The sequence below is a fragment of the Pholcus phalangioides genome, unplaced genomic scaffold (genome assembly GCF_987345545.1).
Source record: "Pholcus phalangioides strain wild (caught in Gottingen) unplaced genomic scaffold, Ppha-v1.0 ptg000003l_1, whole genome shotgun sequence".
In the NCBI taxonomy this organism is placed as follows: Eukaryota; Metazoa; Arthropoda; class Arachnida; order Araneae; family Pholcidae; genus Pholcus; species Pholcus phalangioides.
Window position 1 is genome coordinate 20,446,328 of NW_028301596.1, and position 14,994 is coordinate 20,461,321.

At 32.8% G+C, this 14,994-nt stretch overlaps 1 protein-coding gene across 2 annotated transcripts in view; it reads left to right on the forward strand.

Annotated features, from left to right (window-relative positions):
• Positions 1-12,269, forward strand: part of Ranbp21 (exportin-5-like protein Ranbp21) — a 63,196-nt gene extending 50,927 nt beyond the window's left edge. The window contains exons 28-33 of one of the 2 annotated variants that reach the window (XM_089245780.1): positions 1,124-1,251; positions 1,655-1,759; positions 2,476-2,685; positions 5,066-5,164; positions 11,974-12,088; positions 12,182-12,269. In XM_089245780.1, the coding sequence (XP_089101906.1) occupies positions 1,124-1,251; positions 1,655-1,759; positions 2,476-2,685; positions 5,066-5,164; positions 11,974-12,088; positions 12,182-12,189 (665 nt within the window). In that variant the 3' untranslated portion in view covers positions 12,190-12,269. Of the gene's footprint in view, positions 1-1,123; positions 1,252-1,654; positions 1,760-2,475; positions 2,686-5,065; positions 5,165-11,973 lie in introns of both variants that reach the window. The other variant, XM_089245772.1, reaches the window with a different exon arrangement.
• The last annotated feature ends 2,725 nt before the right edge of the window (positions 12,270-14,994 follow it).

The window sequence follows — 14,994 nt, forward strand, 5'->3', positions numbered from 1 at the left end:
GTTAGTGGGTTTAAATTATTATTTTTATCAACAGTGATTAAGAATGAAGTAAGCATTTGATTAGCATAATTGGAATAAAGCCATCTTAGTACTGCATAGGCAAGTTGGAATTCAAACTATACAAAAACGTAAACGATTCTTTTACCACCCCCTCCCCCCGCTTTGATCAGTCTGAATAGGTAATGGTAAAATAAGAAAAATAAAAAAAACATTAAATGCCATAATGCCATTTGATAACTGTGGAAAAAATGATAGAAAATGATTTTTCATGCTGCATAAATTAAATTTAATCTGCAACAGGAAAAATATGAAATTGTTCAAGTTTTTTGGAGCCTGCCCAAACTGCAATGAAATTTAAGACCTGAGGCCGAGGACACCTCCAGGAAAATGTCTGGTACTCAGGAACAAATGCTAATTCACCCTTCAATGCAAAGATTTCCAAACCGTTTCCGTTTATTTCATGGATTATTAATATTATAATAGTATGAAGAAAATAACAATATATTATTAATCAATTGTTATCAAATTTGGGATTATTCTCGTAAAAACAGCATGTAATTGAAGTTGAGTGGCACTCAATTGAAATATTGTAACTTTAAAAGCATAAAGAGTAGTCGAGGCCAAAAAACGTCATATAAACAGAGTCATGTAAACTGGGTTTTAACTTATATATGTGATTTCGGGAATTCCCCAGAATTCTTGGGAAATACAATTTCCCGTTCCTGATGCCGTCAAAATGTTGGGAATTCGAAAACCCCAGTGTGTGGTATAGTAGTAGTACAGATACCTTCATTGGACCAGTTGGTTGCTCATAATCACTTCCAGTGGCAACACATAAGTGGATACAAGTTTCTTGAACGAGTAGGGAGTGGTTGCAAATTGCAAAGAGTGTGTATTATAAAGAGGGTGAATGTCCACCTCCACCCTCTCCCCTATGCCAATAATATAATTTTTTCACTGAGGGGAAAGGCCTGTATCCACCTATGATGGACGATTAGTCTGCAAGTTAAGTTAATGAAGTTTATTGATTTTGAATTAATGAACTAAAATATATTAGCCTAAAAAACTGCAAGTGAAATTTAAACACTTTTCATGATACTAATTTTTGAATATAACTTTTTAGTCAGTGCTATGCGAACTGGAAAATGGGTTGATCCCACAGTGAGTGAAATGGACAATGATGAAGAGAAGCCTGTCTCAAATTCATCTGAAAAATTGTCAGCTCTTGGACGAAATATACTGAAAAATGAGGTATTTTATATTTGTGTGGCTATTTCTATGAATAGATATCTCTCTCCTTCATTCAATTTGTTCAGCATTGTCATTCAGTTTAGAAACTTTTTCCATCTTCTGCAAGTAGGGGTATGTTTTGAACCTTTTTTCATATTTTGGTATAAAATTTCACACACTTCCTCAAAGTTATAATTGAAATCTAATCTGAAGAAGCTTCTTTTTGCCTAATTCATATTCCATAAATAAAATTTGTTACTTTTCAATCACAATTAAATTCATTTCGTGCTTTCCTATAAATATGTGAAACTATAAATTTGAGAGTAAAAATTCTAAGATGTAGCTATAACAAAAATCAACTGTTGAATTTGATTCTGATTGAAATTACCAGGTTTATTAATTGAGCAATTTCTGACTTCATTAGGTGATAAGGCCATATGTTGTTTACACATTTTTCGAAGCACTGCAATGGCCGGATACAAATGTGAGCAATAAAAGTGCTCTGTTTTCTCCATTCATATTCCAAGCAGTGAGTATATAAACATAATCATGTGATTTATAATTAACATTTTAAAAACTGTTAAAATTTTACTCTTTTTTTTTTTTTTTCCAAACATCAGTCAAACTTACTTATTTTGCAATTTATCAAGTTGTAAATTTTCGTATATAAGCATTAGCAATCATTTAGACTGGTTTTTACCTTTCTTTTTTCAATTGTAAAGTAATCAAGCAAGAGGCAATTCATTCACCTTAAATAAGAGAAACAGTGTGATTCAAAATCTTTATCTTAATTGTAATTTTTACTGTAGTGAAATGACTGTACTAGATTGCATTCACAGCAACAAAGCTCTTTCTATAATCCTTAAAGATCAGGTGTCTTCAACCTCATTCAAGTTATGATTACCATTTTTGTCCATCATCAGAAAAAGGACATTCATATCATAACTCAGAAATTTTCCCGAACTCAAATAACACTGATTCTTAGATGTAACGTGCATGGGATATTTTTTATGAATCCATAAATGAAGTGAGTGTAATAACTCAAGCATCAGCATCAATTGCAGCTCTCTTGGGTGTTTCAGTGAATACCATAGCTTGCAAGAAGCGGGTCGAAATTACCCACATTAAGATTAACACTTGAACACTACCAGGCTTTATTACATTTTATCATTTTTATTTTGAGAAAAAAAATTTTGTAAATATTTGTATAAATTCACAAATCATTTTTTAATGTTTCACTAATAGTTGCATGAAGAAAAACTGATCGGTGAACAAGAAGCCCATTTCATGCTGAAAAATGTAATGGATGGTTTATCATTGCTTGGAGAGCATGACATCAATCAGAACTCATTGTTGGTCCTTGGTCTGAACATATATGAAAATATTAGGCCTGTTTGCCTTACTGTACGTGGGGTTCTCATGGATTCCTGTAGTTGTTCTGTGAAGCAAGTAGAAGTGAGTATCCCTGCTATATTGTCGCTATTAAGGTTTTAATTTTGCAAAAAGCCTACCTTTTCTTAATCACAGTAGATTTTATTTTTTTTAAATTAAGGGACAAATAATTCAATACACATTTTTTGAGCAATCATTACTTCAGTATCAGTTGCAGCACTTTGTTTTTTATTAAATCAATTTTTTTTCATTGTGCTTTACAATATTGTATCAATTGCTCATAGATGATTATGCAGTTTAGGTAATTTTATTGTTTGGACAACCCTTTGCCAACATCACTGCTCAATACTATCTTGTCAATAATACTCATGTTAAGTTTGTGCAAATTCGTATAACAAAACAACACAGATTCTTAAAAATTATATAGTGTTGGATAAAAATATGAAAACACCAGACTCTTACATGCATTTTTACCAGTGATGAGTGGTTTTGGAATGGCAGCTCGTCTATAAATACCCTGCTCATGGAGCTCTAGTATTACTATTTTGGTGTTGGTAGGGTTTATGAGTGAGGCATCCAGTTCAGCATTCACTTTTTAAGTTGTATTCTTTTTACCCAGAAATTTATGTAATGTTCGTCTGCTTCTATCATTCAACACAGATTTCCACCCACGCTAATGTTTCTTGGGAGCATTTTTCCCAGTCCTGCTGTTTGTGGTTGTAATCATGGGTAGTGCGCCTCATGAAACATCAAAAACTTCTTCTACTTTAACTACAGAAGCACCCATCATGTAAGAACCAACATTTTTTCCTTGGTTGAATTTTGTAAACACTGATTCACATTCTCAACTAAGCAGAGCTCAGCAGCAAATGAAGTTTGCCACACGTCAAGGAGGTTGTGCAGGTTGGATAAAAAGTTATGCTTTGGGTAAAAAAACATCACCACAAGAGGCTTAGTTATGAATCAGAATTTTAGCAACAGTAGAAGAGAAAAAAAATTTTACCAAAGAAAATATATACATTTTTAAGTAATACAAGTGATATACTACATATTATTATAGACAAGATATATTATTTTATAAACATAAAATGATTATGATTATAATAAATATACTATAATACACTGTAATAAAAATTCATATTCAGTCATGCATTTCATGAGGTGTTTTCATATTACTGTACGTCCCCTGTAAAAAAAAAAAAACTGAGTGAAACTTAAATTTAAATTTGAATCATCTTTGCAGACAAAAGAACACTGTTTTGAATCATCTTTTTTTAAATGACCTCAATTATTAATTATCCCTGTTTTAACTTACTTGACCCTTCAAGCCTGGAGGAGACTTAAATGAATCCCATCTTGTAGGTTGAAGGAAATTTAAATGGAATCGTCAGTTTTTGCAGATGATTAGTAAAAAAAACTAACTTTTGAACTAATCATTGTTATAGTATATTTATTATAATCATAATCATGTTATGTTTATAAAATAACATCTTGTCTATAATAATATGTAGTATCACTTTTATTACCTAAAAATGTATATGATATTTTCTTTGGTAAATTTTTTTTTCTCTTCTACTGTTGCTAAAATTCTGATTCATAACTCAGCCTCTTGGCCATAGCAAACAACTAATCAATCATACAGGATGCTTTAGCTCAATATGCTAAAACATGCTCTTTACAATAATATCTCGAATCCCCACACGTGTTAAACAGCAAACGTTCATCACTCACAATAAAATATGGTAAATTAAAATAATATAATTGTTATAATTGTACAAACCCACATTATTCTGAATGATACCAAACATGCAGAGATCATGAAATAATACAGTCGATCCTGCTTATAATGTTCTCACTTACAATGTTTTCCCACCTAGTACGACTTATTTTCGTAGTCTCATTTCTAAGTGATTCTCCTATAAATGATTTCCCGGTTAAAGCACTTTCCAGCTTAAAACATGTTTTCATGACGATTTTTTGAAAAATGTTATAAGCGGTTTCACTGTATAATGGATTATAAAATTAAGATGTGCAAGTTAAGTTGTGGTCGCCACAAAATGTATTGCATACGCCACTCGAAGGCATGTGAAGTCCATGTCTGACGTATTGAGTATGCCGCTCGATATTGAGGGGTTAAATGATTAATGACTGAGGTGGATGAATGGCCTGAATCATTATTCATTTGTAAAACTTTTATGGAAATGTACTATAGCCCCGAAGTCTTAATGCATAGCACAGCATGTTTACTCATCATATACCTGTAATTTTGTTCCTGTCTAAATTAACATGTGATCTCACATGCACCAAGTTATATATATATATATATATATATATATATATATATATATACTTATTTTTTATACACTTTTTGTTTCACCTCATGATATTAAAATCTCTCGCATACACTATTTTGCCTTATTGTTTTTCCCCTCTGTTGTTTTAGAAATTCGATGAGATGCTTTTTCAGAAAAAAGAAAATGAAAAAAATTCAGAGAAAAAGAAAAAAGAAGCATTCAAAATGCTGGTATCTGAAGTCATAGGGGTAAGTAACAGTGATTTATTCATTCTAGTATTTTATTAGTGGGTTTGATTGAAATACTTGAAAATATGATCACAAGAAATGGAAAAAAATATTTTTTTGCATTTAATTTATAACTGTGTGTAGTATTGAACATAAAAAGTTTTTGTATGTGCCCTGTTTATGTTTCTATAACAGGGCGTGAAATTTTCCAGGCACCAGGTCAACTATAAAATCGGTATTAGTGCATAAAATATTCTACATTTGATTATACTAAGTCAGAGTCTAAGGATTAGAGATGGGATGAATATTCAGCTGTTCTTCAGTATTCAGCCCGGCTGAATAAGGCTTAGGCATTTGGCTGAATATCTGTGTAAATCTAAGTGCAACAAACTAATTTAAAAAAAATTATATTAGTTAGAATTTTTCTCATAAATTAATAACTTACTGATTATATGTTGTTGTGTGGTGTTTACCTATCCCTTTCTGTGCGAGAGTGTTATGATCGAAGTCATAACACATACTTTATGTAAATTATATTATTGTTTTAGATGGCTATATATTGTACATAAAGTGTAGGTGCTTTTCTTTTTCTTCTCGGCTGGTGAAAGGGAATTTTCTCACGGATCGTGGGAACAGAAGTTTGACCACATGGCCTCTCGGACATTCCTTAGATGGACGAGGTCCACTTTCACTTGGGAAGGGGTCGGGTGGTCTAGGTTCCTGGAAACTATCCGTGATGTAGATCTCATCCAGCACGCTGATTGGCTCAAAGTCCCACTCCAGGAGCACTATCTTGTAAGTTTCGCTTCTCTCGGGGCGATTCTTGATGAGTATGTCGAGGTGTTAAGATGTAGTAAATTAATACTTGAGCACGACCTCGATTTCCGTGCTTGTGGTCTGTGTGAATAGCAATGAAGTAGTGAAAGGCACGCCGAAAAAATGGGTATCGTTGTAATCTAATTTTATTCAAATCATATATATATATTTTTTTATGATTATGTAACCAAGGAGTCAAGTAATTCTTTTTTTTTCTCACAACGCAAATGTCCTATTCATGAAGTAAATGTAAAACTTTAAGAATTCTAATCGACTCGATTCCTCTTTCTTGAAGTTTCGTTTGTCTTTTGATATTTTTGGTAACGAGTGAATATAACAAGAGGTTTATGTCAAGGTGAATTTCTAGGATAAGTAAAACATGAAACTGAAAAGAGAATCTCACTGCAATGAGGTGGAAGTGAGCATGAATTACACGAATTCACTAACTGAAGAATGTATCTAGACAAGAAATGTATTGAGCTACTGAAAGGGATAAAGAACATCTAGAAAGGAAAAATAAGTGGTGAATTTTATGATGCATTAATAATTGAGAGTAAATAATGTGGTTGAAATTTTCTTAATTAGATGTAAAATTGTAACAAGTGTTAAAAAGAAATTGAATTTGTAAGTGCAGTGATACCTCAGGTAATGAACGCCTGAGTTTATGAATTTTTTGGCTAACAAAGATTTTTTTTGTGATTTTTCTGCTTTGGCTAATGAATGCAGATTGAGCTAATGAACATTTTCGATGATATCAATGCATGCACTAACATAAGATAATTGCATCATGAGCTGAGTTTTCGCACTAATCATCATCAGAATTACTCTCACTAAAGCATGATTTCCTCATGTCCACCTCTTTTTTCAGATGTATCTCTTTCTGAAATTCTTTGAACCATTTCATATGAAATGAAAGATTCAGCCAAAATAGAAAATGTGTTTAAATAAAAGTAGCCTATGTTTTCAGTGCATGCATTCTTTCAGTACAAGACTTAGCATCAAGCTGAACAGTTGGGAGATTATCTTTTTCATCTGCATGCATCAGACACAGAAATGAGCTGACTAAATCACAAATGGATGGAGACACTTATAAACTCAATTGGGTTGTGTACATACTGGAAAATGAAATCTTCAGCATGTGTATCACCTTCCTGTATATTCTCATTTATACAATTTTGAAGCTGTTCATTTTAGCTTTCAATCAGTTTTGTCTTTTTATAGCATTCCTTAGTGTTTTAAAAAAATCTTACAATTTTGGGCAGGAGCTGGAATGAATCAAACAATTTTCCCTAGGAACCTATGAAAAATCATGTTTCAGCTAATGAACGTGATTCCAGAATAAATCATTTTTGTTAGCCGAGGCATCTCGCTGTAATATCTGTAATATTAAAATACAATACACAGTAAAACCTGTCTTCAACGGAATCACAAGGGACCAAGATTTTTTTTTTTTACATTGAAAACAGGTTTCCCACTTAATAAAGGTTCAATTGTCATAATATGTAAAATTATGTAACTATCTCACATATAATTGAAATAAAACGAAAATAAATTAATTGAAATTAAAATAAATAATTTGAATATAGATACAATAAAGTAATCAATAAGTCAATCAAGTTTATTATTTTGGCTGCTGGCCTTTAACAATTGATGGCAAAAATAAAAAGATATTACGTAACAAAAAAAAAAGTAAAATAACTAAAGGGAGAAAAAAAAGCAAAGGCAGTATAAAAATGAAATGGGGAAAAAAATATAAACAAAACATAAGAAATCGATTACACAGTTAAGGGTTATTCACAAAGTTCTTAATTTCATTGCAGATACAATAAATTTTTATGTATTAAAGCATGTAGTATAGTCGTTGAAATGTAAGATGCTTTTGAGGTTGAGAGAAGTAGAATCACCGTAGACTGTACTTCGTATTGCAGTATATTTATCACAGGTAATAATGATGTGTCTCCAGGATACATACCCTTCAGAATTGCAATTTGTGCAAGTTCTCTCGGGTGAAACTTGGTGTCTCACTCCCTTTAAAATTAGTACATCGCTCTGGAATCTCAACTGAATAAGGACTCTTTTTATGTGTAGATCAACGTTAAAATTTAAGTATTCCCCCAAAGCTATATGTGTTTTTAGATTTTTATTGAGAAAGAAATGAACGGGAATTAGTTATTCAACATAAAACGTGCTGAGTATCTTGATCCTTTGACAATTAGATAGTCAGTTTAGGGTTTGAGGAAGAGGAAACCTGCATTATCAAAAAATATTCCAGAATATAACCCAAACTAACTAACAAACTAATATATAATTCCAGAACTAACCCAATTATATTTGTCATCTGAGTTATGCTTAGCCTTGCAAAACACCTTTCATTATTGGGATGCTAGGCATTAAACCATTAAATTCCTTGATCCTGATATTATTAGCTCCCGTATACATGCATTTCAATTTATTTTGAATTTTCTGATGAGACCTAGGTCTTGCAATACGTGCTAGAGTATTTGGTGATTAATAGAATCAAATGCAGCCTTAAAATCAATCGATCTGCTTTGAAGGAGCTGGAATAATGAAGCATCCCGCTACGTCTCCAGTATTTATCTGAAAACACTCCCATATCATAAATCATGACAGGATCCAATCACAAGAATGAATCATAGACATTGAAATTAGCAAAAACAACAATTTCTCATTTACATAATATCAGAGGAAGAATAATATTGTAAAAAAATATACACAGAATCTGGCAATAATACAAATACAAACAATTTGAGACCTGGTCAGGGTACACAATATTGAGCCTATTGCACAATGAAGAATTTCATGAAGTTATTTAATTGTAAAGTGGTTCATGGCCCACCAACGGTGTGAAGGTAAAATATTGCACATTTATGTATAACCATATTTACGGAACACTAATATCTTATATTGCCCAAAAATTCATCACTTTCTCTGAGTTTGGTGATGACAAACGAAAGAGGAAGGTAACAGGACGAACCTCCAGATCTCTCACACAGGTGTAAATGGAATTTATGTGGGACATTGGCAGCCCGACCTCTGGTCCTGTTCTCATCTGACAGCCAGGAGACCCCCCCCCCCCCTGACTACCAGACTTATCGAGGTAACAGGCCCAAACCGGATCACCAGCAGGTACCTCGAGTAGTTTCCGGTTGCCAAGCGGCCCCTGGGGTCTAAACAAAGATTCAAGAATTGAAGAATTAAAAGAATTGTGAAGGATCCCAGGTCGTCATGTTACACATGTTTAAGCAATAATGTGGAGAAATAATAATTTATTAAACAAACCAGATACGTTATAAATTATAAATTAATTTTGAATTTTCTAAAATATTATTGATCTGAACAACACCGGGGGCATAGAGACAGTCAAATCTATATTACAAGAACTGGGATTGAGATTGTTACACAAAGCATCAGAACTATCAGGATTAAAAACAGATTGGTGATCATTTGTATTAAAAATATTTTATGAAATGTTCTCATCTGATTTAGACAGGCAGCAGCCATCTATATTAAAACCTGATTGTTTTGAAGTGCATTTGTAGAGTTCGAATGATTACTGGGTCTGAGGTTGTGTTTCACGATACCTTTCACATTTTCATCAAAAACATGAGGAATTCCATTAATGTATAAAATATCTCAAACAAGTTTAGTTTGTTTTCTAGATTTTTTTTTGAAAGCATCCTTCATAAGTAGGTAAAGGAAAGATCTTACCTTCCTGGTATTGAGTCCAAACTCCTCAGAGATACGTACATTGCTGAGATTGTCTGGATCGTGTTTTCTAACTTTCTTGAATTTTTCAAAAACAGCTTCTATATCCTGCCTATGCACAAATTTAGCAAAAACGAGAGCAGAAGAATTTTTACGGTCCGAGATTGAATGAATTGCAGCTATCATTATAGAGTCCTGTATGCATAAATTTTTGTTCAAGAATTTCAGCACCGCCTCACAGCATTTCTCGGGAGATGATTTTCAGGTTACTTCTTTGGCCATAATCTTCGGCATGATTCAGACGTTTTTTTAAATCATTCACTTTGATGGATAAGCTCTCATTATCTGCTTTAAAATTTTGATATGCTTGTTTCTCTGTAATCAGATCCTCCATAACAAGAGACAGGCATGTCTCTAGGCCTGAAATTTTTGTATTCATCAACACCAACAACTCTGTGTTAGCAAGAGAATCAATTGTTTCAAGTCGATTTTGATGTTGAAATCATCACCTGCTTCATTCAGTGCCTCTCGAAGATCCAGAAAAGATCCAAATTTCTGATGTTTACTTATTTCTGGTTGTGATGCTGGTGTTCGTGGAAGTGTTTTGCTGGGTCAGAAATGATTCTCAATACACTCCTGTCTTTGTCTCTCCTGTTTTGGCTTATCTGAAAATCTTGACTACCTTGGGCATCTTTAAATCTTTAAATAGAATTTCGAAAGTTTTCCTCTCACTTAACCCAAGTTATGGTTATGATCTTTTCACATGGGAGGGTGGACCTCACAAATGATGGCTCCAAATTACGCTTTTGAAATTTTGTATAAAAATTAAAACTATGCTCTTAAAATACTTAAAAAATGCAAAAGCACACACAATCATAAGTGAATAAGTGATCAAACACTAAAAAAACAGAAATAAAAATCATTCCATTTCGAAGAACATGAACAAGAGAGAAAAAATGTGCGACCGATCACATCAACATCTGTGTTGTCACCCCTACAATAGAGTGATGTACATTATTTACTCAATAATTACTAAATATTTTAGTTTTCACAGCATCTCTGTATAAAACTTCACCCCCCCCCCCCCCACTGTTCTCTGAATTGACGACATTTACTTTCATTTGACTTTCACTAAAAGTTTCAATGAGGGTGTGAATATCTTTTGTGTCATCTTCAGTTTGAACATCGTTGTTTATATTTATGTAATCCTCGGCACCAGGGCTATAATTAGGGTTTTTGTGAGGGGGAGGGGCAACATGATTTTTCAGCCCCTGGTAAAAATTCAGTGATTTTGAATTTGTGTTTTTGTTCCCATCTAAAATTTGCCACCTACTTCGCCTCCCTCTAATTTGGGAAAAACAATCTTTTATACAAATTTGCAAGTCTTGCAAAATTGTCTTTTCATTTGGAAATCAAACCCTTACACTGATTTCCCCCCATAGTAAAGCCTGCTTTTCAAAAAAAAAAATTGCTACAATTTTAGAAAGCAACTGCTTTACTACACATGGCTTACCAAAACCACAGCATGAAGTAAGAAAACGGTTTTTGCTAATCAAGTGTGGATGATGTAGAACTTACATTGACAAGCAAGGATTGCACAAAAAATTTAATAGAAGCACTTTAACATTTTATATGATCCTTTTGTCTATTGGTTGCAAAACAGTGAAAGTGTTTGTATGAAATTTTCCCTTAAGAGGGTTCAATTTTCCTTTCGGTTTCCGCCTTAGACAAGTTCCGTTTGATTCAGGTTCTTTTATGCGTATTTTGGCATTGAAATCACGGGACCAATATTTTTTTCATTAAAGACAGATTTTACTGTATCATCATTAAATATGATTGTCAGTATCACGGCAATAAAAACCTTTCAGTTACCAGTGTTTTTAATATGTATTTGAATAATAAATTGCTTAATTAAAATTAAATATGAATTATTTGAAATTACAAATTTTATTTTAAATCAACAATGCCAATTTTAATCATAATTTTGATGACTTTGAAGAAAATTGTTGTTCGACCAAAAAATTAGCTAAGTATTTGGATATTCGGCCAAATCACTATTCATCCCATCCCTACTAAGGATGACACAAAAATTTTTGATTCCAACATGAAAAGGGATCACTAATTGTTAGAAAAGTAGAAAATAACATTACTTACAACTATTTTTCTAGGGGAAAATACTATGCTTGGGTCACATAAGGTCTGGTGCCTAAATTTTTTTTGACATTTATACATATCAATTTTTTTTTTTAGTGAACCTTCAGTTGAAAATGGTTTTTGCTATTTTTCAGAAAAATATTGGACAGTTACACAAGAACAAGATAAAAATAAAGAATCTCCCCCCAATGTTCCAGCCCTTGAGGTCGAAGGCATCTGATTTGCTAGATGATGCAAGTGATAACATAGGTTTGTGTTTGTTGTTCTCCAGTTGAGCGAAATGTGATGTTTAGGACACAGAAAAATGTATTGAAGTAAAGAAAACTATTTCTTTTCCTTAAGGTATTTGAATGCTGTGGCAGCATAATCATGAATTTGCAATGAAACAAAAGAACTATGCAAGTTTAAACATACATTTGTTCATGGTTATACATGCTCCAATTTTCATAAGTTGTTGATGTAAATAATTGAAAAAGAAATGCAAGATGTAAATAAGTCTTAATAACAAATTTGTATGGTATTTATGTGGTGATACTGGTTTATCATCGTGAGGTTATCTCAATTCAATTGGTTACGAGACCATATTCATAAGCAATAAATTGAAACTTCAGTACCAGGGAATACACATGTAATAAGGTGTGAAATGACAGCTTTGAATCATGAATTTCACCTGGTTACTACAGGCGATGGGAAGAGTTTATCTGGCAGTAGTGATACTTCTTATTATAGGGAGTTAAAATATGCACTTTTAATTTTTCTTGAGTGCAAAAAAGTTGTCTTCATCTTGGCTACAATAGAGTTCAGTTCTTTAACTCATTGATGAATAAGTCACCCACGAGATTCACTTTACGCCCAGCATTGGTAGTGCAAAATTTTGTCACCTAGAAATGTTTTGCAATAAATTGAAGCATGCAGTCATATAACAAGCGGAGTCTGATACTAAGCCCTTTACTGAGAATATTCAATTTTGTATTCATTGAATGAGTCAATTATAGCTTAGGAGCACACAGAAGAATTGGCTACGTCTAAAAAATATATGCTAGCCTGGTAACATGATTTTTCTGGTTCATAATCAATGGGTTTTCAATAAGACTGAAGAACACACTTCCCTTGTTTATTGGATGTTTCATCCACCACTATGACTATCAGTTTATTTTTCAAACATTGTTTTATAGTATATTTTTCCGAAATTCCACCAAGTGGAACATAAAATTTCATCTGAGATTGTCTCCAGATGGAAGGTTACCTGAACTAGGCACATATTTTGTGAAATAATCATGTATAGCAGGGTGATCAAGTTTATTCAGAGGAATATTAGCTTTCAAACACATTTTTACCATGTCTATTCTACCTACAAAATCATCTTGTTCCTTCTCGGCACGCTTCAAAGCCACTGATGATTGTAGTCTGTTGTTTAGTTCTAGATGGGGCTGGGTGTTCCCTTTTCTTTAAATGTGTAACAGAGATCATATGTTTCTACAAAGAATCTCTCTTCAGCCCATCTAGACTATCATCACAAAACCTGCACCTAACAACGTTTGTATCACTTAAATACAGTCCCTCGTGGTCAAACTCTTTCACTTTGCTCATTAAGTTATTAGGGCAGCCCATGTCTATTATCGCCAGTGAACGTTGAATATATCACTATTAACACTAACTAAATTTACCATTGATGACAAAAATAAACATTAGTTTTCAAGTGGTTCAGTAGCCCCGTTTACGTAGGAAAAGGAAAGTCAATTTTTCTTTTTTTTTCATTCAGTAATAGGGAAAAATCTTAAAGGATTATGGGAAAGGGGCATGAAACCACGAAAATTCATTACACACGAGGGTTTTCAAATTTTTCCATTTTTTTCCCTATGATGAGGGAAAAAATTCCAAGCAGGTCCTTCTATCAACCAAACCACCTCCATTGAAACCCCAATCTTGTTCAAGTAAATGGGGCTAGTAAGAAGAAGTTAGAGAAAAGAACTGATGTGCCTGTGGTTCTCATTTTAAGCATGTTCACAAGTCTGAGCAAAATTACAACTTTTCTGCTTAAAAAATTGTAAATTATTGAGATTTCGCGGAAAAATAGAAAGAAATAAAATTCTCACATTTATTCAGCAAAACTCGCAAATTTTGCATTACGTGGATATTTCACAAAATATGAAATTTACGTACTCCTACTAATCACCTATATAATGATATCACTCACTCTCTGGTTCTGATGCACGTCTCATTTTGTTATGGTTTCATCTATGTAATGATTACTCCTTTATAATGATATGTTCTCTAGTCTCTTGAATATCATTATATAGGTGTTTCACTGTATTTCATATTTGCTATTGTATTAAATGTATCACCATATTTTTAGACACCATCAAACACTCAGTAACTGCCAATAAGATAGACTCTTGTATTCCTTGAGCTGTTTTTTCAAAGGGAAAAGAAATACATTCTTGTGTGCCAACAAATACAATAACTCTTATTTGTGTGTGGATTGACTTACACTGAAGCACTGTGAGTGAACTAAAATATTCCATTTAAATATTAGATGTACAGTAAACACTCGTTACTGCCTCTATGTTTAATGTGCATATCTCTTACAGTATAGACAATTTTTTCTCCTTTATTTTTGTTGACAAACAATGATAAAAACATTGTTTAGTGCTTACATCTCATCAAATAATATAGACAAGATTTCTGGTAAAGAAAGCTCAAAATGAAAACGCTAATTTTATTCTGAAAAAAGATGACTTAATCGATTCAAAGAATGACAACAGTCTTTAGCACAGTTTTATAAATAAACCATATTTTCTTGTTTTCTCAGCTCAATATATCAAGGATATTTTTTGGATTTTATGCCGAGTTGAACTCGGCTGGGACCAGATGACTTTTCTTTCCAAGTTCACCTAGGCATAAATATCTGTTTCCTTGAAACCATGTTTCAAAGAAAGATATATAACCACAATTCTATAAATAAACAGCACCTATTTTTGTGGTGAAAACCATTAAAATATGTACTTCTTTTAGTGCAGACTTTGGATGGCACAGACAAAATCTGTCCCTTCTTTGGATGGTCATAGTAATGAGTGCCCTCTGTATTTCTCTCTCTTTCTGATTTTCAGAGCTATATGAACGATGATAATGTTTGACTATAGGTGAAAACATAT